The sequence below is a fragment of the Salvia splendens genome, chromosome 20, assembly GCF_004379255.2.
Source record: "Salvia splendens isolate huo1 chromosome 20, SspV2, whole genome shotgun sequence".
Taxonomy (NCBI): Eukaryota; Viridiplantae; Streptophyta; class Magnoliopsida; order Lamiales; family Lamiaceae; genus Salvia; species Salvia splendens.
Genome location: NC_056051.1, coordinates 10,844,288 through 10,867,740, shown reverse-complemented (window position 1 = coordinate 10,867,740; position 23,453 = coordinate 10,844,288). Strand labels below are relative to the sequence as shown.

Here is a 23,453-nt window from a genome sequence, read left to right as displayed (position 1 = left end):
CCTACACCACCAACACCACAGCAACAACATAACTCTCGAGACAAGAGGAATTGGGATGGAGATCAGACTCCATATGAAAATAAAAGGCAACAACATATCCAGACTGCTCCCAATCAGAGGGGTAATTTCCGACCTAGGATTCCTCCATGCACTATATGCTCTAGGAACCACCGTGGAGAATGTAGACTCAAGTTTGATGGATGCTACAACTATGGTGGAAATGGCCATTTCTCTAGAGATTGCCCAAGTAAGAATGTTGGAGTGGGTGCAAGGCAAAATGACCAATGGCCATGCCCACAACTTCAAGCAATTCAAGCCGACCCAAGAGGAGACCCAGCTCAACCCCCAAACCAATAGTAACATTGTGGTTGCGAGGAATACGCTTGAGAATTGGAGGATAAGATGGAGAGTACAAGGAACCGTTTAGTTATATTTTAGCAAATTTCGGAACGAAATTTTTGTTAAGAAGGATAGTTTGTGACACCCGACTATTTCTATTTCCTTAAGTTGTTTTTGGATTACTGTCGAATTTTTTTTAGCCAACTATCGTTCCGTTTTATTTTGAGAGCCTATGAATTTTTTTTAAGAAGCCGAAATATTAATTTATTATTCTAATCCTGCAGTCAAATCCTCAGTCAATATGAATTCCTTCTCCTAATTTCATTCTACACGTTTCTTCATCAATATCTCCACCCCCAAAAAATCTCTCCAACAAACAAATCTAATCTCTGCATTATATCTCTCTCCCCACAACTGCATCTTTTATCAGCGTCGTTTCATAATTTCAGCATAGTTTCTTCCCTTCCAATCAAAGGTAAACTCCCTTCGATTCCACAAATACGAAACCCTCACATTTGATTCTGTAGCCAATTCTGTGGTATTGCAGTTTGAAACCAAGGGAGAGCTGCGATCTCAATTTCCCCTGTTTGCTAGTAAACTTTGTCTTCCTTGAGGTATACCCATACATCTGAACTCTCTGCATTCCGTCCCATGTCATAGCTTCACATATTTACAGCAGCTCACACCATTAAAACTCCTGGAAAATTATTGGTTGATTGTTCTTGTTAAAGCCTTGATCTTTAATGCTTTTAGAAGTTGCCTTTTTGTTTTCTCTTTAACCTTAATCCTGGAAGATTATTCTGCCTACCCATCAATACTTGAAATACGAATAATTAGCGAACTTAATAAAAGTTTAGAATGGGAAAAGGGGATGGGTCTTACCTGGTGTTTCTCGGCGACGGAGAGGCCTTGACAGCAGCGGCGGCGAAGGCTGCCTGCGGCGCCGAGTTTGGAACGAGGGGGATGAGTTGGGATCTTTTCTGTTTTGGTGAATTGTAGAAGAGGACAGAGAGAAAGAGAGAGTGATATTTAGAGGGAGGCAGAGTAACAATTTGAGAAGAAGGGATAGAAAGAGTTGCTGTTGGAATCATGAAGAAGACGAATTGGGGCTAGGAGTATACTTTTTAATATTTCCTCTTTTCTTTTGCAAATGCGTTGAGTTGGGAATATAATAATATGTATGTATTGTGTTGTGAATGGAGTATATACACGTGGTGGCTGGGAGTAGTTATGTTTAATTCTTTTAAATATTGTTATTCTTCATTCAGTTCTGTGTTGGATTGGGTGTATAGACGTGTACTGTGAGGGAGTGTACTTTGGTTTGACTTTTTTTCCTTAGGCTTAAATATATTAAAGTAATAGATGGCTAGTTTTAAAATAATTGGACTAAGGTGTTGTTTTAATGCAAACTCTTGTCAGACTCTTTGCTTAGTGCTGATCGAAAGTAATAGTAATGTTTGGGGTTGTTCCGTCTAATTGATAAATCTGATTGATTATATGATATTTTCTTGGCGATGAATTAAATTGGGGAAATACGAGGACTTTATATTATTATGACGAAGCGATAGAGGATGTTTGAGCGCACACCTAGGATGCATACATTGTTACATTTATTTATTTTGCAAAGTCTAATTTTGCATATCATGCTATTATCGAAAATGGTGAACTTGTGCACGTTGTTGCGGTTGGAACAAGAAAGTGATTGAGGAGTTAAGCTTGTGAGGTGGGCTTTCTTTTTAAATAAGGGCTATGCCCTAAGTATATTTTTATGTGAAAATGATATGAATATTTGTCATGCCGAGTTTTGTTTTATTCTATGGAACCTATCTGATGTGGCTTTTGCCATCTATGGATAATCGAATTCGGGTCTGACTAGGGAGCGAGTCCCTACTCAGGCTAGTGTACACCAATGGGGATCGTAAGCCGTCTTATGGGTCGGCCGGTCTAGTGACTTGGAATGTGGCCACATTCCTTGTCATCAATGGATCAGATATGGTAGACATCTATGGGAAAATGACTGCAGTCACGAGTTTTACGATGGAAATGATTTTAGTGTCTTGGGTGATTTCAAAAGTTAAAACCCCAAGGTCACTCAATGGTGGCAGGATAAATACTTTTTATAAAATATTTTCGGCATGAGTCCACTGAGTGCATCAAGTACTCAGCCCTGCATTTTCTTTCAAAAATGTGTAGGTTGAGCGTGACGGTGCGGTGGGTGTTGAGAAAGACCGTTGAAGAAATTTAAGTGTTTAAGATGTGTCATGTCTTCACACGTGGCATATTCCTTCTCTCAAATGCTTCCGCTGAGTAGCTGTCCTTTTTTTGAGTTCTTGTATCGCTGAAATAATATTCATTTTTTGAGTTGTTCATTGTTGAGATACTCTAATTTTATTCGAGTTATTCCCATTTGTTTCGAGCTATGGTCGAGTTGTGTTATTTTTCCCCTTTCTTCCCCGCTTCTTTAATCCTCCCCTTGTCGCGATCAACCGTTTTTTCTATCCTTAGAAAATGCGGGCGTGACAGCCCAAACCATGGGGAATCGTTGACGTCGACTGCGAGTGTTGCTGCACATAGGTAACGATGGAACAACACCCGGAAGAGAAAAAGGTGGGTACGCGGGTGGACGCGAAACTTGCAGCGCAGTAAACCCTAGCGGTCGTGAGATCATTGTCGCTGGGGCCCAAGATATGTGGGGGATATCCTGTTGCGGCTGTGTCTACCCCGGCCTCCCGTAAGGTGGAGCCACATCCGGTCGCAACGGCGGTCCTTGAGGCTTCACCGCCTGAGCAACCTCCATCAAACCCAACTCAATACGGCCCATCATGACGATCATGTGTTCGATCGCGATCACCATAGGGTTCGAATTCTCCCCCGACGGCGTGGTGAGCGATGAAAAAACCGGTGTCAACACCGGTTGCGATACAGGTAACCCCTCTGATCGACCCATACCCATACCCTGCGTAGACATGAGTTCATATGGAAGCACCAGTTGTTAAGGGATCAATTCCCTCAATAAAGCAAGAACGATAAGAAGGCATCGCGGGGACGTTCTACCCCGACTAGGGATGGAGACACCGGAGGCCAAGCCACCGCTCCAGCGGGTGCTTGGCCGGAACCGGGCCCATACCCCCCTATGCAGCCGCCCTTCGCCCGATCTCCGCCCCGGCTTTGGATGGCCTGAAATTTGATGTAGAAGAAGAGTAGAAGAATATCCCTAAATTGAAGAAGAAGAAGAAGAAGAAGAAGAGTTATCCCTAATTGAAGAAGACGACACGGTGAGTCACGCATTGATGTAATTGAGTTTTCAAGTGGGTCACTAATTTATTTTATTGGACTTTAAGTTGGGGCTTTATATTTTATTGGTATGCAATTTTATTTGATAATGGAAAAAATAGTGCAGCCCTAACTGAAGCCCAAATCTACAATTACAATAGCGGCTCTTCTCCTTCTAAAACCAAAACAGAGGCAGTGAATTATAGCATAGGTTTGGAGTTGGACTGTGGAACAGAGGTAGCGAATTATAGCCTTTATTTGCCGGAAAATCAAAGGTTTGATTCTTTGATTTAGGATTAATTTTTTATTTTGATTTAATGGCATGAGTTTGAAATTATTTGTTGCTGATTTTGAATTCCATCACCCGAATAGGAAAAAACTTGATTAACTTTTGAGAATAGAGATCATAAAAGTTTTTTTTAATAATTTTGGAATACATATTATCTAATAAATCTTGTTTATTCTTGATTACAATTATGCATCGATATTTTTCTAAAGACCCAATGAATGATTCAACTTCTAGTGCTCCAAATAATAGGGGTACTGCAACCTCGAATCCAACTGTGAACCAAGATAAAACTAATGTTGCAAGTGTTGAAGCTAATTCGGAAAACATAGTTAGTGACCCGAGTCCGATTGTGAATCAAGAAAGAATCAATGTTGCATGTGTTGAAGTTCATCCGGAAAGCATAGTTAGTGACCCGGGGCTACGAAGTCCTATTGCTAGTTTATTAATTTTGGAATACATATTATCTAAGGGACTTTGCCAACCAAAAATCTCATGTCATTTGGAAAACTTCGTATGGTAAAGAGAGAAGGAGCTTCCAATTAAATGGTTTGAGAGACATGTAAGGTTGGAATATAGTATTGAAAAAGAAACAGCATTTTGTTTTTGGTGTTATCTTTTCAAGCCTATTAATGCCCGTCGTTTTGGAGATGACGTATTCGTTAGTACGGGATTTAAATATTGGAAAAAGGCGCTTGCTATTTTTAGAGAACATGAAGGATCAGTAAATAGCACACATGATCATGCCAGGATACTCTTTGAAGGGTTTAAAAATCAAAGACAAAGTGTTGAATACAATTTGAGGAAATATGATAAGGAAGATGAAGTCAACTGCCGCATTCGCTTGACTGCTTCTTTAGATGTGATTCGATTATTGTTAAGACAGGGATTTCCATTTCGTGGGAATGATGAATCATTTGAGTCTACAAACCAGGGAAACTTTCTAGAGATACTTAAATGGTATCGTCAGCATAAAGATGAGATAGTTGCAGTTACGTTGGAGAATGCTACTGGTAATAATCAGAGGACTAGTCCTTTGATTCAAAAGGAATTAACAAATTGTTGTGCCGTTGAGACTACGAAAGTTATTTTGAAAGATATTGAAAATCGCAAGTTCGCTCTATTGGTTGATGAAGCGCGAGATTCGTCGATAAAAGAGCAAATGGCTTTGGTTATTAGATATGTGAACAATAATGGGGAGATTGTAGAAAGATTCTTAGCTTTGGTACATGTCACTAATACTACAACAAAGTCTTTGAAGGAAGGGATTGACTCAGTGTTTGCTAAGCATAGTTTATCTTTATCACGATTAAGAGGTTAAGGCTATGACGGTGCATCGAATATGCGAGGTGAGTATAATGGTTTGAAAACTCTTATATTGACTACAATACATCCATTGTTTTGCTCATCAGCTCCAACTAGTAGTGGTAAATGTTACAAAACAACACGGGCCTATAAGTGATTTTTTCACCATTGTTACTATGATTATAAACACATGTGGAACATCTTGTAAAAGGAGACAAACTACGACAAGCTGAGCATGAGAGAATTATCAAATCTCTAGAAAGTGAAGAGAGTAAAAGTGGAAGAGGTTTAAATCAAGAGATGAGTTTAATGTGGCCGGGTGACACTCGATGTGGATCACACTTCACTACTTTGCTTCATCTAAAAGGTATGTGGTCATCGGTTGTTGAAGTGCTTGAACATGCGTATGAAGATGGTACTAATCCAGATAATAGAGGCATATCAAAAAAATTGAGTATGAGGCTTGGGAGCTACGATTTTGTGTGTATTTTACTCTTGATGATTTGCTTGGGTCAGTCAACAAATGATTTGTCAACAGTTTTGCAACTTAGGGACCAAAATATAGTTCAAGCTCTATCTTTGATTGATACAACTAAAAGGACTTTGCAAGACTTTAGGGGGAATGTATGGAACCAATTCTTGAGATAAGTTGAAGAGTTTTGTGTGACTAATTCCATTGATGTCATCAATATGGATGATACCGTCAAGTTTGGTGTGCGAATGAAGCAAGGCGAACGTGTTACTAATTATCATCACTACAAGGTCGAGGTTTACTGTCAGGTATAGTTTATATTTATTTCTTAGTTATGATTATTATTAAATATTTTATCATATTCTAATTTCATAGTAATACTTATAATTGTTAGGTTCTTGATTTACTTATTCAAGAGATGGAAAATCGTTTCCCAGAAACGAATACAAAATTGCTTATTTGCATGAATTGTCTTAGTCCAAGAAACTCCTTTGCTAGCTTCAATGTCGAAAAGTTGGTCCGTCTTGCAGAACTTTATCCTGATGACTTCTGGTGCACTTAATGTATGACTCTTCCCTATCAAGTTACAACTTATATCAGTGATATAGTTGATAAAGTCGAGAATATTGAAGATTTGGGAAATCTAGCAAAGATTTTGGTTGCTACCACAAGAGATGAGGCTTTTCCCTTGGTGTACCGTTTGATTGAGTTGGATATGATCCTTCCTATTGCGACAGCTTCTGTCGAGAGATTATTTTCTTCGATGAAACTTATCAAGACTGCTTTGAGAAATAGAATGGGAGACAGTTGGATGAATGATATCTTAGTTGTATATACTGAGAGGGAAATTTTTAACAAAATTGGAAAAGAGGATATACTTCGACGGTTTCAAGAAATGGCGACACGTCGAAAACAGTTATCATCTAGAGTCTCATAAAATACACATTATATTTGAATTGAATATTTTATTATTATTATTATTATTATTATTATTATTATTATTATTATTATTATTATTATTATTATTATTATTATTATTATTATTATTTATTTTATTTTTTTAGTTTCAGCACCCTAAAAGGAGCTTATTAATTACGCTCGACCCAAAAACAATATTTTAATTAAATAAAGTCTTTCTGAAAATAAATAAAACATTCGAAAAGGAAATCTTGATATTAAACATAATCCCCGAGGAAATCTGGCCTCTTCCTTGCACGTTGAGGTCGGGATTCCCTCTTTTTCATTGGCTGTTTCGGAACCTCCGGCTCTACAGTCTCGAACGAGTCCGCCATCAGCTCTTCTACCTCTCGGGGCTCCTCCACCTCTGCCGCCGTTGGGGATCTCGTATCATTCAGTCACGCAGTTTTGGTTGTAAATGTCATGCTTATATCTTAGTACTTGTTTCTTTAATTTGCATTTTTAGTTTCTTCAACTACGTTAGACAAATATAAATATATTTCTGTAATGGAAATGTATGCTGTGTTAACATAAACCTTTTTATGTTTTCTTATAGTATGTGATTCCAATCTTAATTCAAGGAATTCGTTTCAATGGTCACATTATGGCCGTAGTTCAAAATTTTTTAATTATTTATTTATTTATTATTATTATTATTATTATTATTATTATTATTATTATTATTATTATTATTATTATTATTATGTATAGAGACCCCCATGTTTTAATGTCTGATATTTCTGCCCGATAATATGGGACTCGAAATGGCATACATTTTTTCTTAGTTTCAGTCTTTCAGATACAGATTTGCAATAATTACAAAATTAATAAAACATGAATTGAAAATTTACAATTAAAATAACTAAAATTTCAACTATAATCTCCTTTCATTATTATAAATCCTATCCATCATTCAAGGATAATTAGTGTCACATGCTATACTGGTATAAAAAAATTGATATCATGACAATTAGCTTTGTTGCGTGTGTAGTTTTCTTATCTCTTAATAAAGCCACGTATATATAAAATCAAAAGTTTTGTCCTACATTGAGAAAATAGAAAGAAATACCATAACTCTATAAAACAAAATCATCATATCCACTATTCCAATTATAAAGCAAAGAGTTTTTTTTTAAATTATTTTTTTTTAAAAATGTTCATATTAAAATCAATACTAATAAATTAAGCCACCGCAACTGCAGGGCCAGCTGGGCGGCTGGACGACCGGCATTCAACCGCGGTTGAGGTAGAAGCGGTCGGCGGGCCGAAGCTGAGTCTGGGACGTGCAATGCAGCCGGATCCGGATGCTGTTGGTTTGGATTTTATAAACAATGTAGATGGGCTCCATATTTATAACAAATGTAAACTGATACATAGATATCGTCAGTCAATCAAGTTCCAAATAATTGCATTGAAAGTTGATTGCCAACATTATTGCGGTCACTTTTTCCACATGGCATCATTTCATTTTCCCTTCTTCATCAAATACGCCAATCGAAGACTATTAATTTTTATTTTCTCATGTTTTTCTCTACGCTTTTTTCTAAAAGTAGAACTATAAGGATATTTTAAGATATTTGTATCCTTTAAACTTATATAAAATCTTATACCACATGTCTAATTAATATTACTCCCTTCATCGCTAAAAAATATAAACATTTAGTTGATCACATATTTTAATATATATTTGATAAAGTAAGAGATAAGAAAATAAAGGTAATGTAAATAATGAACGAATTCTACAATATTAATAGTATAGTCTAATGATATAAGTTGTAAATAAAATAATGTGTAGAGGTAATGTATTGTTTAACTATTTCAAAATTAGAAAGTTCATACTTTTCATGGACGGACTAATAAGGAAATAGTTCATACTTTTCCGGGACGGAGAGAATAATATTTTGTTTGTTTCATAGATTTACTTTTATTTGAAAACTTTTAAAATTATAACGTCATTATTTTTATATACTCCCTCTGTCCAAAAAGTGATAACATTTGAAACTTCATGAGTTATAATACACAATTGGTAAAGTAAGAGAGAGATTGAAAGAAAATTAATTATTAGTGGAAAATGAGAGAAAAAAATTTCTTAAATATAATTGGTCTATTTTGAGGGACATCCCAAAATGACAAATGTTGTTTGTTTTTAAGGGACGGATGAAATATTAATTAATAACTATTTATTTAATTATTTATTTTAACTATAATTTCAAGTAAATTAAGTAATCAATAATAATTTTAATTATTAAAATCTAATTTATTAAAGTAAATAACAAAAAATATTAATTAAACAAGAATGATAAATACTCAAATATATATGCTCGTACTAAGAAAGAATTAGCATGGATTTTTAAATTATTTACCAAATATTATCCTAGTCTCTTAACCATTCGCAATTAAGGAAATGAGAAAAGATATATGTACATAATATCCTTAAATTTTTAAATTTAAGTAAATTTAATTAAAAATCAATGTTGTTATACATTGTATTATATGTAACAATAAGAAAGAAGTGATATAGAAATTTTATGTCGAATCGTAATATGATTCCGAGTTTGATTCGAATTAATTATACAATATTCCTTTCGTCCACAAAGAGTATGAACTATTTCCTTTTTCGTCCGTCCGTAAAGAGTATGAATTTTCTAATTTTAAAAATTCAAACAACATACTACCCATACACATCATTTTATTTACAACTTATACCATCAACATTAACACTTATACCATTATAATAATGTGGACTTCACTCTCCACTAACATTATTTTCACTACCCTTTCTCTCTCTCTTACTTTTTCCCTTATTTATTAAAACTCGTGCCGAACCCAAAGTTCATACTCTTGGGGGACGGAGGGAGTATTTATTAAGAAAATAATTTTTTCTTAAATATACAAATATTAAAGTTAAAATTTCAATTTCTTTCAAAGTGTTGCAAAATGATTAGCATTAAATTTATTTTAAATCAATTAATGTTTATAAAACGATTTCGATGTAAAATGTTAAAAAAATTTCGATTATGCACGTTATATCACTACCATAAAGAAATTTAACTATATGTATATGATTTAATTGTAGTAATATGACAAGCTAATAATGCAAATTGCGTACAAAGAAACCTAAGGGCATAACTCCTTTACTTCGAGGTCACGCCTTGAGAGCATCCACAACGGCGAGCAGGACGGCGTCCGTCCGTCCGTGCCAGCGGCACGGAGACGCTGTCCGCCACTGCGCTCGCGCCGCTGGCACGGCGCTGCTCGATGCATCGAGCACGTCCGTGCCAGCGAGCAGGCGACGTAGTAGCGTGTGATTGGCCAACGGCATAGCCGTTGACAATTTAAAATTTTTTTAAAAAAATTGGATTTTAATTAAAAAAATAAAAAATATATATTTTCCCACTTTCCAAAAAATTATATCCGTTTTCTACCCACTTTTAATTTATTTTTCAATTTTTTCCCCAAAAATACACATTTTCATCTATAAAAATACCTCCACTTCCACACCAAAAATTCACACCACACTACACAATTATCATCCAAATTCTCTTATTTCCATTCTCAATTCTCATCCAATCTTTCGTTCACTCTTACTCTTACAACAAAACAATGCCCGGCCACGGCGATCATCCCCCGAGCTCCCACGGTTGGAACCCCGATTGGTTCGGTTCACAACCGTTCCTAGTCCGGAAACGGAATATCCAGCCCCTCCTCAAACCCAAGGTTCGAAGTTCTGGGTGGCTACCGGTCTTACCCGATCGACGACCAAGATGCCCCCGAAGTGCAATACGGGTGGACACCCGAGCCTAGAGCGAGGTCGAGCGGCCCCTCCCAAACTCGGACTCCTCCTACTCTCGGTGTCCGCACACCGTACACTCCGGCGGAGATGGAGCAATTATTCAAAGCGTTCTTGTCAATCTCCGAAGATCCGGAGATTGGCACGAACCAATCCGGCGATCATTATTGGTGGCGCATATGTCGCCGGTACAATGAAAACCTGCCGGCTGGAACAATCGAGCGCAACGAGAGTATGGTACGCAACAGAGCCAACAAAGAAATCCAAAAGTTCCAGGGGTATTACCTCCAGGAAGAGAAGTCGGCGGGGAGCGGTCGGAGTGAGGTCGACATCATCAGTTCCGCCTTGTCGACCTACCAATCCATGAACTACAAGTAGTTCAAGTACCTCAACATTTGGCAGGAGACGCGGTCGCATCCGAAGTATAGGGGAGGCGTAACATCCTCCTCTAGCGGCTCCTCCAAACGGTCAAGGTCGGTATCCCTATCCAACGCCGGCTCCGAAGACGTGGCTAGCCAACTTACCGGAGCTAACTTGGGTAGCCCCGACGCCGGTCCGAGCGGTTCCCAACGCCGACCGCAAGGAAGGAAGAAGGCGGCGGCCAACCGCCAACGCGCCGCGACTCCATCCGCCCCCGCTCCCTATGTGCCACCTCAACCCCCCACCAACTCGTTGTGGGGGGTTTTGGCCCAACTCAATTTGGCCGATAGGTCAAATATGACCCCTGAGCAACTTCGATCGCATGTGGCGATGATACGGGGTCTCCAAAGAACGTTGGGGGTATTACCGGATGATGATTAGTCTTCACCGGGGGCATTTTTACGCTTAAATTGTGTAATTTTTATTTTTTAGTAGTTTAATTATGTAATTTTCATTTTTTATGATTTTAATTATGTAATTTTTATTTTTTTTAGATTTTAGTTATGTAATTTTTATTTTTTAGGAATTTAATTATGTCATTTTTAATTTTATTGTAATTTGTAATATTATTCCGGGTATTTTTAATGAATGTTAATTTTGTGGAAATGTTTTTATTTAAATTAAATAATAGAATGGTGGGACCCTTGTGCTCGTCCTTGTGAAAGAGCACGGATGTGGGTGTTGTGCTCTTGCCTAAGAGCAGACAGAAAAAGTGGGCCCACATCCGTGCTCGCTTGCAAGAGGATGTGGATGCTAATCTACTACTATTACACTATATTTCTGCATTATAAAGTTATCGTCGGTGCAATATTATTTCCATTTATATTAAATGGCTATAAAATATCTTGTAAGTGTTTGAATTGTGATTGATTTCGTAATAACTTCACGAGGGAGAGCTTGTTTAAATTTTATGGACTAAAATACATTCACACATAAAGAAATTGCATATGGAGTAGTATATTTTTTGTTTGAAAATTTATTCGGGTATTGTGATTTTGTGATAATGCTCAAATCCGATATCTACGTGTTCTACTAAAATACCTCTACGCTCAAATCCAAGATACATATGCTATTCATCCAAAAATAGGTTTAAGTACATTGGCGCTAAGCTTATCGATATTTCTTAAGTATAATACTTAATTCCATTTTGAAGAACATTATAAATTACTAAATTATAAAACAATTTTGGCAATTTTGGTCTTTATAGTAAATTTGCCAATTTCGGTCTTTAAGTAACATTTCACTATTTTTGCTTCGAATATTTACTTTTTCAGTAGAGGAACTTCAAATGTTTTTTTTCTTTCTTTGTGGGGCCGTGGGGTAGATGCTAAACATAACATGCTTTAAACTTTATTATTAAACTTCCTACAAAAATTCAATATTATCATTTATCAAGAATTTAAAGTTTTAAACTAGTCTTTTTACAGCTGCTTTATTCCTTCATTCTGATCTGACCAGCAAACAGCATAAAATTACATGTTCAAAAGAATCTAACAAACAATCCAACACAAAATCCACATAAGCAAACACTACCAACCCATATAAATCCCAACATTCTTTCCTTCTCTTTAAACATATAAAGACTCAACTCAAACCAAGGCTGCAACTGTTCAACAAAAGTGACAATTCCTGCATTTTACCTAACTTTAAAAAAAATTACTTATATAGTATTAATTTGCATGGGAATATAAAAGATTGTGACAGCAGATGTTGGACCAGTCCCTATTTGAGGATCTTATGGGGATAGCAAAAATATAAAAAGGCTGAAGCTTATGCTCAAAGCATCTCCCTCTCTCTCTCCCACTTAAATTTTTAAGAAGTTTGTTGAAGTAAGCAAAGCATCTCTTCTTAGACACCCCCACATACCATTGGTTTCCCCTGCAAGCATTCCAACCTTTCTTTGCTTACAATTAAGAGCTATTCCTTCTCTACAATCTTTCATTTTTAAATCATCTAGGATTACCATTTTTCTTCTTCATAGCTTTCTGTGCAAATAGCCCTCCAAAGTTTGGAATCTTCATATGATAATGCTAATAAAATTTCTCTCAACTTTACATTGTTATCATTAAATATGGCTGCATTTTCCCCTTCCTCAATAGCAGCCACCATTATTTGCATTGGCATTTCTCGGAATCCATGTTTTCTTTCTAACTCTTACAACCTTTTTTAAGTACCATAAAGCTCAACTGTTTATTGTTCAAATGTTAGTAGATTCTTGTGCATCCTTTGCAAGAAAATATAGGACTTGTAATCATACATTCAATTCAATTCTTTGATACCTTAGTTGAATTTTTTTCAAAAGAGAGTTTGCATTCTATTTCTGGCCCCTAAACATTGTTTTTACATTTGGGATATCTCCAAAAATTAAGATTTAGATTGGGGCAGAAGAAGCATGAGTTTCTTGACATTCATCACTGGATCCACCAAATCATGGCAGCCAGCCATGACTGTAAACACCACAACTGCAGCTTATTGGTTAAACTGGAGGGTGCTGCTCTGTTCGTTGTGGGTGCTGATGTCGATGGTATTCGCCTCTATTCTTATATCGAAGCATGAATGCCGAAGGAGTTCACAAGAAAATGCAGAGAACCAGGAGAAAGAATTGCCTGGATTCTTGCATGAAGATGAGGTGTGGAGACCGTGCCTTCGAAGCATTCATCCTGGCTGGCTCCTCGCATTTAGAGTTTTTGCCTTTCTGATGCTTCTGTTGATGCTTATACTAAATGTTGCTGTTGATGGGGGGAGCATTTTTAACTTCTACACTCAGTAAGTCTTCAAATTTCTAGCATTTTTTTACTATCCTTCTAATGATAAGCCATTTGTTTAAATGAATAAGTTCTTCAACATTCTGTTTTAGTAGCTAAATCTCTATCTTGTTCTATTTAATAGGTGGACTTTTACACTGATCACCATTTATTTTGGGGTAAGTGAATAATGGCCTAATTCACTATTTCACAACACATGCATATTCATGCCTTCTAATCCTTTTCACATTCAAATGTTATGTAGCTTGGATCATTTCTGTCAATTCGTGGATGCTATGAATATGACGAAAGAGGTTATGCTGAGGAGCATTCGGACACGGAGCATGGCAAGGGAAAGGAGCGGAATCAACAACAAATTGTTCGCCAAGAAGCAGGATGCTTGGCCTATATTTTCCAGATCATTTTTCAGGTGAATGAATGCCAGAGATATTTGAATCGTAACATCCTTATCTTTCGTGAAGTTTAAACAGCTTACCATCGCTGTTTCAATCAGATGAATGCCGGAGCTGTAATGCTGACAGATTCAGTCTTCTGGTTCATACTAGTGCCGTTTCTTGTCATCAAAGATTACCATTTCAATTTTGTAAGTATTTCAAATACCACTGCTTTCCCATTATTTTGTTGTGCAACGGTTTTCTGATCCCAACTTTCTTGCAGTTGATCATAAACATGCACTCAATAAACGCGGTGTTTCTGCTCGGGGAAACTGCTCTAAACAGTCTAGTAAGTTACAAGTTATATCTCCTAACTATATTTTGAACTACTATACTACAAGCAACTTATCGCGGTCCTTAAACTGGTGCAGAGGTTTCCGTGGTTTAGAATCGGATACTTTTTTCTGTGGACTTGTACTTATGTTCTGTTTCAATGGATACTACATGCCTGTGTCTGGATATGGTAAGATTCTGATATTCCCCATTTCTTTTCCATCTTAATGCATTTAGTGACATGAATTCTTTTATTTCTGAAATAGGTGGCCTTATCCCTTTCTTGATCTCTCATCTTCCTATGCACCATTGTGGTAAGCATGGAGCAACCTTTCCTTTCCCTCACACTATCATTTGTTCTAAGAAAAAGAAGATTCTAGAAACCCGAGCTGAGAACATTGTAAGGCATGGACCGTGCCTGAGATGGTCCTGCCTTGAGCACTCACTCACACACGCGTGCAACTGTAGTTATCGCGTTTTAGCATCAAAGCATGCTACACAAACAAACATGGTTATTTAGTATTCTTGATAAGTTACATAGCTAACTGAAATGTACTATGTTTTTTATAGGTATTCAACTGTGGCATTGATGCAAATACCATGCTACGGCATCTTTGTGCTAATAATGAAAGGGAAGCATTCTTGTCTAAAGAAGTGGTTTCCTGAGTCATATTGGTATGCTCACCTCTGAAATACCGTAAGTAATTGAAGACCCCAATTTCAATTCCTCGTACCAAACGGAGCCTAAAAAGTTTTGAGCTTTTCGAAGGAAAACAACGTGGCAAGGCAACGCCATTTCAATGCCAAAATCGTAGAAACAAGAGGTGGATTATTAGATTTTGAGAGATGTGCATGCCAGTACAGATTGTTACTCCATAAATGTATGTAACTAGAAATAGATCTCAGACACGAACATAGGGATACATATATATATTCTTCAAAGTTCAATCTTCATGTAGCCGTTGCTTTCATTCTTTGTCCTACAACTCACTGCATGTCTTGAAGCTTACAAGCTATGCACGTTTCATTTGTCAGCAATCCCATAAAGATATAAAACGCGTTTTTACAAGTTGTATAATACTATAGTACTACTCCCTCCGTCCCAAGGAAGATGACCCATTCCTTGAGCGGCACGGGATTTTATGCAACTTTATTTTGTGTACTGGGTGAAGAGGAGTAAAGTAAGAGAGATGTAATAAAATAGAGATAAATGTGTTTCCATTATAAGTAATAAGTCATCTTAGTTGAGACAAACTAAAAAAGAAAGTAGGTCATTTTTAATGGGATTGATGAGGTATTAGATTACAAGTTGCACTAATTACAGGAGTACTGTAGTACTATCAGATTACAAGTTGCAAGAATTTGTGTGTGAGTTGGTCATGCAGTAGAGATGTTTCAAGTCATTTGTGGCGCGACCTTCAAATTTAAATTAATTTATCCATAAAAGAAAAAAAAAATTGCAAGAATTAATAGCCGAAAGAGTACTCCCCATTCTAAAAACTCACTGTGAGGATTATGCCTAGTAGGTATCCCATTATTTAACTTTCAATGAAAAGGTTTTTCGGCTCAAACTAGCTACGAAATAAAAGTTAAGGGTCATATAGGTATAAAAATGTGACCTAAATTTTATATTACTATTGAAAATACTTTGTATATTTTGGCGGACTATAAGCAACTTCTAAAATCTAGTTCACATATAACGAAATTTATGACTAAATTCTCACATGATTTTATTATTAATTAAAAAAATAAACAATTCATTAATGGTTAAATTTTCTAGTCTTTGGGTACATTAATTTAATATGAAATATTTTAATAATATTAACAACGCACCCATTCAAAGTTAATCTTTTATACTTGTAAATCGGAGCAACGAAATAGTTCCACGGACTTACAAGAGACAACATAAACTAATATAATAAAACTGACTCTGGAACGAAAAATAAAAACAACTCAAACAAAAACAAAATAAATTAAAGCAAATCATAAATAAAATGAAACTCGCATACATCATCCCTTCAAACTTATTCACAGTCAACGGGTGCGCATACATTCATTAAAAGACGACAAAAAACAAATTATATCCACATCATTCACAAACAGTAACCTCTAATTTAATTAGAGAAATAAAAGGAAATAAAATTTCGATTAGCGTGTCTTCTGACAGAGATGCCAAAGTATACATGTCATCGAATAATTATTTGAATCGAAACCCTTTTGTGTATCAGTATATCCTTGTTGCCAATTTGCGTCAAGGTTGAAATTATTCTGAAATTCAAATGGACGTGACAAAACGAAGCAAGAAACAATTTCAGGCAGTTCAGGAAAGGTATAAAAACCACGAAACGCGTTGGGATAGTTGGCCACCACCACTCGTTTCCCCCAGCTCTCCAACCACTCTCGTGTCCCAATCTTGCAGCTGATCATTCCCTCCCAAACACATTAGCCGCCGGGTGATCCCTGTCCGCCCCCTCCGACAGAAACGCCCTCCAATACTCGTCCGTCTGCTTCACACTGAGCACCGGCCCCTTATTCCCCAGCCTCACCTCCGACTCCGTCCGTTTCTTGTCCTCGAAAAACGCCTGCAGTGCCACCACCACTCCCACGATTCTGATTTTCTCAAACCCTACGTTCCTCGCCGCCGATGAAGCATTTGCTCACATCGGTAGGATGTCGTGGCTCCGCGTGTCGATGAATTTCAGCGCCTCCAACCCATCCTCGTATTGGGTGGGCCACCTACGTTCACAATTTAAAGTATCATTTTTTTTTCTATTTTAGACACTTTGCTAACCTTTTGTACTAATACTAGTATTAATATACTATATTTGTTCTTGAAAATAGAAACTTTTGAAATGACATGAATTTTAATACACAATTAATTAGTACAGTAAAAGAGAAGAATCGGTAAAGTGAGACACACGGAGAGAATAACGATTATATAAGAGATCTGAAAACAAAAGTACTGGAAGTAATGTAGTAGATTGTGGGATCTACTTTCTGAACTAGAAAATTAAGAAAAAAATTATTTTTAAGGGATAGATCAAAATAGAAATAATAATTTCTATTTTTAAGGAACGTAGGTAGCATAAAAGTTTTTTTCAGCATTTTTCTTCATATATCTTTAAAATATATAACAAGTAAAAGTGAGCCTTTAAATAGTATATGGTATTTATATGCACATGTGATACAGACCAAACAAGAGAACTCATCCCAAAAGACTAGTCTGTTAGGAGAGAGAGAGCTCATTTAGTCTATATACCCCACATCGGTTGTTCTCACAACCGATGTGGGAATTGAGTCTGTAACATTCGACCCTCCTTTAAGGGCGAACGTCCTCGTTGGTCACGGCTGGTTCTTTGCTAGGCCACCACTCCGTGGGCCACCACTCCGAGTTCTCGTTGGTCACGGCCACGTTGGTCACGGCGGATTTTTTGCCCGGCCACCACTCTGTGGGTCACCACTCCGAGCGGTCCCAAACGCACTCGTTGGTCACGGCGAGTTCGTTGCCCGGCCACCACTCCAAGCCGTTTGAGCTCTCAATGAAAGCACCAATTGATACAGACCAAACAGGAGAACTCATCCCAAAATACTAGCCTGTTAGGAGAGAGCGCCCATTTAGTCTATATACCCCACATCAGTTGTTCTCACAACCGATGTGGGAATTGAGTCCGTAACAACATGTAAAAGAAAAAATAAAACTTTTTTCACTACATCTATACCCGTGGTTGGGGGTGAGGCGGTAGTTGATGGAGGCGACGATGACAGGGATGGCGGCGGCAAGGTGGCTGCAGAGGTGGTCGAAGTACTTGGTGTCAGGTCCGTAGTTGGCGAATCCGCCGCCGTGGAAGTATACGAGCAAGGGGAGGGGCTCGGAGGCGGGCGTGGCCGGGCTGAAGAGGCGGAGCCTCTGGTTGCGGGAGGCGTCGATTGTGATGTCGGAGGTGGAGACGCGGGTTTTGTTCACGACTTTGGTGGCCGGTGCTCGTGTTTTCGAGTCTATGAGGCCGATGAGGAATCAGTTGATCGTGCTGTCGCGCCGTGTGCTTATGTATGTTAGCAAATCTAATAGCTAGAGCTTTATTCTTGTCACCAATGGCAATGAAGCTATTAGAAATGGGCCAAGAGTTTTAACACACCCCCTCACGTGTGGGCCGGAATGACACATCGGAGAGGGAGGAGGGTATCCATACTTATATAGAGGAACTATGATCATCACCAAATCGACGTGGGACAAGATTTTAAGAGTTTTAACACGCCCCTCACGTGTGGGCCGGAATGACATATCGAACTTCCATCACATGGGTAGACAAGAGAAGAGATAAAGATATAAAATCTATCATCGACTTAGATCCGCTTTGATACCATATTAGAAATGGGTCACTCACCCCTTAAAAGGCCTTATAAAAGGGAGAGTTATCCATACTTATATAGATGAACTAGGATTATCACCAAATCAATGTGTGACAAGATTTTAAGAGTTTTACAAAGTCATTCACTTAGAAAAAGGAAAAGCAAGAGAGGTCTATGTGTTCTAGTGAGTTTAAAAGAGTGGAAGACAGAGTTTGTCAAGTGGTGATAATGGTGTTGAAAAGTAAAATGCGGAAAATAAAACTCAAGAACTCTTGAAGACTACATTTTTATTGATTTGGATTATTTTGTTGATACATAGTACATCCCTATTTATAGGACTAGAGAAGTAATGTACCTAGGAACTAAACAATTGGAACTATAACACTATTAATGTTATATTCCTTGAAACTCTAAAGTGACTCTTTCAAATATTCTTGAGACTCCACACTTTCTTTTCCCAATATACTTGGGACACCTAAAGTGATCTTTCCAACACTCCCCCTCAAGTTAAGTATCGAGTTTTTTCGAAACTTAACTTGCACGATCTTCACTTTGATAAATAGTTTATACTCGTATTCAGGAGTTTCTTCAATTCATAATTGATAGTTTATGCTCGTATCATAGAGCTTCTTTTCATTGAAAGTTTAGACTCGTTTCATGGAGTTTCTTCGTTTTTTTCATTGAAAGTTTAGGCTCTTATCAAGGAGCTCTTCATCATTGAAAGTTTAGACTCATTTCAAGGAGTTTCTTCAATTTTCTGTTGACAGTTTTAACTCGTGTCATAGAGCTCTTCAATTTTTGATTGACATTTTTAACTCGTGTCAAGGAGCTATCTTAGATAGTTTTTGCTCGTATCTAGGAGCCAAATCATTTTTTTTTCTGACTGACAGTTTTCACTCGTGTCGAGGAGCTCTCTTTCTGACTGACAGTTTTTTTTACTCGTGTCGAGGAGCTTTTTTTCTGACTGACAGTTTTTACTCTTGTCGAGGAGCTCATTCGGACAGTTTCGACTCGTGTCGAGGAGCTTTCTTTCAGACTGTTCTCGGCCCATTCCAGCTCGAACTATGAGCCCATTTTTCATTTCTATTTTTTTTCTTGAGCCCAATAACACTAGCCCAAAATTGCCCATGTTTCTTCTTTACGTGATAACCCCATATTGAGAAAACAATCAAACAGTGCCTCTTCTCTCTTCTCGCCGACAACCTGTTCAGCGGCGCCAAGCTCCGACGAGTAATCGCCGTACACTTCTGGTTGGATCCACCCTTTGCACGGAGAGACATCTCGACGAGCTTTTGCTCTCGCCCTCTCGACGTTTTTTCTTCTCATTCCTCCGATGTCGGCTTCTTGTGCCGAACAACTCTTCTCCAGCAGCCGTTGCGGTCTTTCTGCTGCCTTTACCGTCAGCAGCCCTTCTCGGTCGCTCAATCTTCTCCAGACATGCCGGTTCCACCACCAGCTCTCTTTCCTACTTCCGACGAGGCTGCCTCCTTCTGGTTTCTTCGGCTGTGGTATTCCTCTCCCCCTCGGCCGGACAAACCAAGGACTACTCCGTTTTTTTCTCTTGAGGGTTTAGGTCTTCTCGCCTCCTCAGCCGGCGGGCATCCTTTACTTCTCAGCCAACATATATTTGGAGAGGGATTGTTCGGTCGGATACTTTTCTTCTCCCCCTCGGACGAACAAACCGAGGACTCCTCTGGTTTCTTCGATTGTTTAACATCCTTTCCAAAATGCATTGCCGCTGGTCTCAACAAGTTCCTCTGGGGCCATCTCTTCTTACTCGTCTTTGTTTTCTCAATTTGCCAGAATAGCATCCTCGTGAATTTCCCGTCGCCTTTCTCTCCTCGGTTTCGTGGTGACACAACATCGCCGCTGCCAGCGCTGTTCAACCGCCGACCTTGCTTCTCGGTGAACTTCTCGCCTCTACCACCTCCACCGTGGTCGGTCGTTCGTAGAGCAGCAACCTCGTCGGCACTGTTGGGTTCCGCTGCCGTTGAGAGTTGGCGTCTTACTGCCTTCGCCCAGCCTCCTCGCCACCAGCGCCGCTGCGACGCCCTCTCGCCTTTTCTGTTCCTATTGTGGCGTTGCTGTCGCTCATGTTTCATGCATTTGCTTAATCATCAGTCGGCACCTTCCCGACCATTGCGCGCCCGCGTCTCTGGCTCTTCTCCGTTCACAATGACCACGACCTTTAATTTCTGCGGGGCATGCTCTTGCTCCCTCGACGGCCTCATGGTGCAGACGTATGTTTGGTTTGAACCAGTAAAAATCCCAGTAGTTTGAGATCATTTTTTCACGGCTGTTTGGTTATTTGGGCAGATTCTTGGTTGTATATTTGGGAGGGTTTTGTTTTTTTGTTGTTTTTTTTTCTATAGAGACAGATTGATCCATACGAGGATCGAACCTGGCTCTGATACCATGTTGAAAAGTAAAATGCGGAAAATAAAACTCAAGAACTCTTGAAGACTACATTTTTATTGATTTGGATTATTTTGTTGATACATAGTACATCCCTATTTATAGGACTAGAGAAGTAATGTACCTAGGAACTAAACAATTGGAACTATAACACTATTAATGTTATATTCCTTGAAACTCTAAAGTGACTCTTTTCAATATTCTTGAGACTCCACACTTTCTTTTCCCAATATACTTGGGACACCTAAAGTGATCTTTCCAACAAATGGTACCTCCCAATTGGGCTTACTTGTAAGTATTTATAATGATTTATCTCGGAGTTAAGGAAATGTCGCTTACATCTGTCCGAATTTGGCTTATGTGAGCATTGAGAGTGTCGCAGCCGGCTTGTTACCGAATATTTGTTGGCTTCAATTAATCTTATTTCCATCTTATTATGTGTCGACCGGCATTAACGGCTCATGATAACGAGATGACGTATAATTAAAGCAAACAATTTATAGCAACTGCAACCAAACATAATCAAAACAAAGACCACTTTGTAATTAAGAGGCTAGTAGTCAGATCGTCTTTAAAATGGTGAGATATTATTAAAGATAAAAAGTTTTTAACTTTGGAAATATACTATTTTGATTATGCGAAATCATTGCGCGTCCATAACTTTAATAATAATAACAAGTAATAATAAATGGTTAGTTGTAGTTTATATAGCCTAAAATTTTAAAAGTAATCTCCCTGCTTCCTAAAAATTTATCACTTATTTCTATTTTTATCTATTCCTAATAATTTGTCACCTCTCATTTTTTATTATTTTTTGTCACATTCCACTAACTTATCTTTACTCACTTTTTATTACTATGAAACTAACACTACAAAAAAAATGCTAATTAATGGCGCAATTAGTGATGGCAACTGAAATTTCAAGATTTAGTGACAGATAAATGACTGAAAAATGCCATCACTAATTGGTGACAGAAAAGTCCGTCACTCATACAAAATTACTACTATAACCGTCTTTGATTTCCGTCATTGTAACTTTACTGACGGACAAATCCATCACTAATATATTTTACTGACAAGCTTTTTAATGACGGATCCGTCAGTACTTAATCTGTCACTATATCAGTTAAGTGCCTAAATTTCACTGATTAGTGACGGATATCCGTCACTAAATCACACGTTTTTTGTAGTGTAATACTCTCTTCGTCCAAAAAAATAGGCTTATTTATGGACGACACGGGCTTTAATGAGAAATTGATAAAGTAAGAGAGAAAGAGAAAAAATAGGTACGGTAAAAAAGATACGGAAAAAAGTAAATAATGTACGGGAGAGAGTAGAAAAAGTGGATAAAGTATGGGAGATAAACTTTTCATTTTTTAAATTGGGACTATTTTTTGTGGATATCCCAAATAGAAAAATGGACTATTTTTCATGAACATCAAGAATATATAAAAAGTAGGACGCATATTCTATCAACTTTTTTCAATCCACTTTATATTACATTTCTCAAATTTCTCAAAATTTGTGTTAGGTTAAAGAGTGATAAATTGTTAGGGACAAAAAAGGTAACAAACATAGCTTTAAATTTATAATGTAAATTTATAATGTAAATTTATGGTTGCTCTCATTACAAAAATTGACCTGAATTCTGAAGTTCGATAATTTGGCCCCAACAATAAAATTTGCAAAAACAAATAACAATAAACATGAAACGGAATAATCACGAGTTGGTTAATTTTGTCCATTCATAAAATTGAGGTAATTGAATACTAAGTATTGTATTTACTCTATCTCACTCGTTAGTATTGAATATGATATTTTTATATAGTTTGAATACATGTAATAATATTTTTCATTTAACTATATGATTTAATTGAAATTTACTTCTTTCCTTTTCAATATTTATTTTTATTTTTATTTATTAACATATTAATATGTAAAGACTTTCATCTTCTCTTATTTATATATGTCAACTTTTGAATCAATTTTTTTCTTTATCGAGATTTTTTATTTACGTTCTTTATTATGTTTATATGATTTTTTTTATAATTAAAGTTCATTACATGTATTTTAATCTTAACTATTTCGTTTAGTTATAAGTCATTTAAATATTTAAATTTATAATTTAAGATTAAAAAATAGTCAACCACAACAAAAATTATATTTAGCTACAAGTCATTTTGATAATTAAAGTTATAATTTTAATATTTATAATTAGAGTCAACTAAAAAATTGGGACCTATGTATGGGGTGCGAATGCTAGACGCTTATATTTTTAAAATATCGCCACATACCTCTATGTATGAAACTAATATTATTTGAAGGACTATTTCACTGTCACGGACTTTTAAATCCCTTTTCCACTTGAATTTAA

At 37.2% G+C, this 23,453-nt stretch overlaps 3 protein-coding genes and 1 long non-coding RNA gene across 5 annotated transcripts; 3 read left to right on the top strand and 1 right to left on the bottom strand.

Moving 5' to 3' along the window:
* Window positions 1–758: 758 nt before the first annotated feature.
* Window positions 759–1,938, bottom strand: LOC121781027. Its single transcript, XR_006046125.1, has 2 exons — window positions 1,222–1,938; window positions 759–1,126 (listed from the first exon to the last, which is right to left on the bottom strand). It is a non-coding gene; the product is annotated as an uncharacterized LOC121781027 (long non-coding RNA).
* A 2,177-nt stretch (window positions 1,939–4,115) lies between these two features.
* Window positions 4,116–5,219, top strand: LOC121781467 (zinc finger MYM-type protein 1-like). The gene is made up of 2 exons (XM_042179205.1): window positions 4,116–4,304; window positions 4,524–5,219. Exons 1-2 carry the CDS (start codon window positions 4,116–4,118, stop codon window positions 5,217–5,219), a joined length of 885 nt encoding a protein of 294 aa, XP_042035139.1.
* A 674-nt stretch (window positions 5,220–5,893) lies between these two features.
* Window positions 5,894–6,612, top strand: LOC121781466. The gene is made up of 3 exons (XM_042179204.1): window positions 5,894–5,983; window positions 6,070–6,227; window positions 6,276–6,612. The coding sequence occupies exons 1-3, from the start codon at window positions 5,894–5,896 to the stop codon at window positions 6,610–6,612; spliced, it is 585 nt and encodes a 194-aa protein (XP_042035138.1).
* A 6,069-nt stretch (window positions 6,613–12,681) lies between these two features.
* LOC121780681 lies at window positions 12,682–15,268 on the top strand. Of its 2 annotated transcripts, XM_042178312.1 has the most exons (8): window positions 12,684–13,608; window positions 13,732–13,765; window positions 13,852–14,016; window positions 14,101–14,190; window positions 14,265–14,330; window positions 14,413–14,504; window positions 14,581–14,628; window positions 14,885–15,268. In XM_042178312.1, exons 1-8 carry the CDS (start codon window positions 13,235–13,237, stop codon window positions 15,003–15,005), a joined length of 990 nt encoding a protein of 329 aa, XP_042034246.1. In that variant the 5' UTR covers window positions 12,684–13,234; the 3' UTR covers window positions 15,006–15,268. The 2 variants fall into 2 exon arrangements, with proteins under 2 accessions (XP_042034247.1, XP_042034246.1); XM_042178313.1 differs by lacking the exon at window positions 14,581–14,628 and having other exon boundaries at window positions 12,682–13,608.
* Window positions 15,269–23,453: the final 8,185 nt, after the last annotated feature.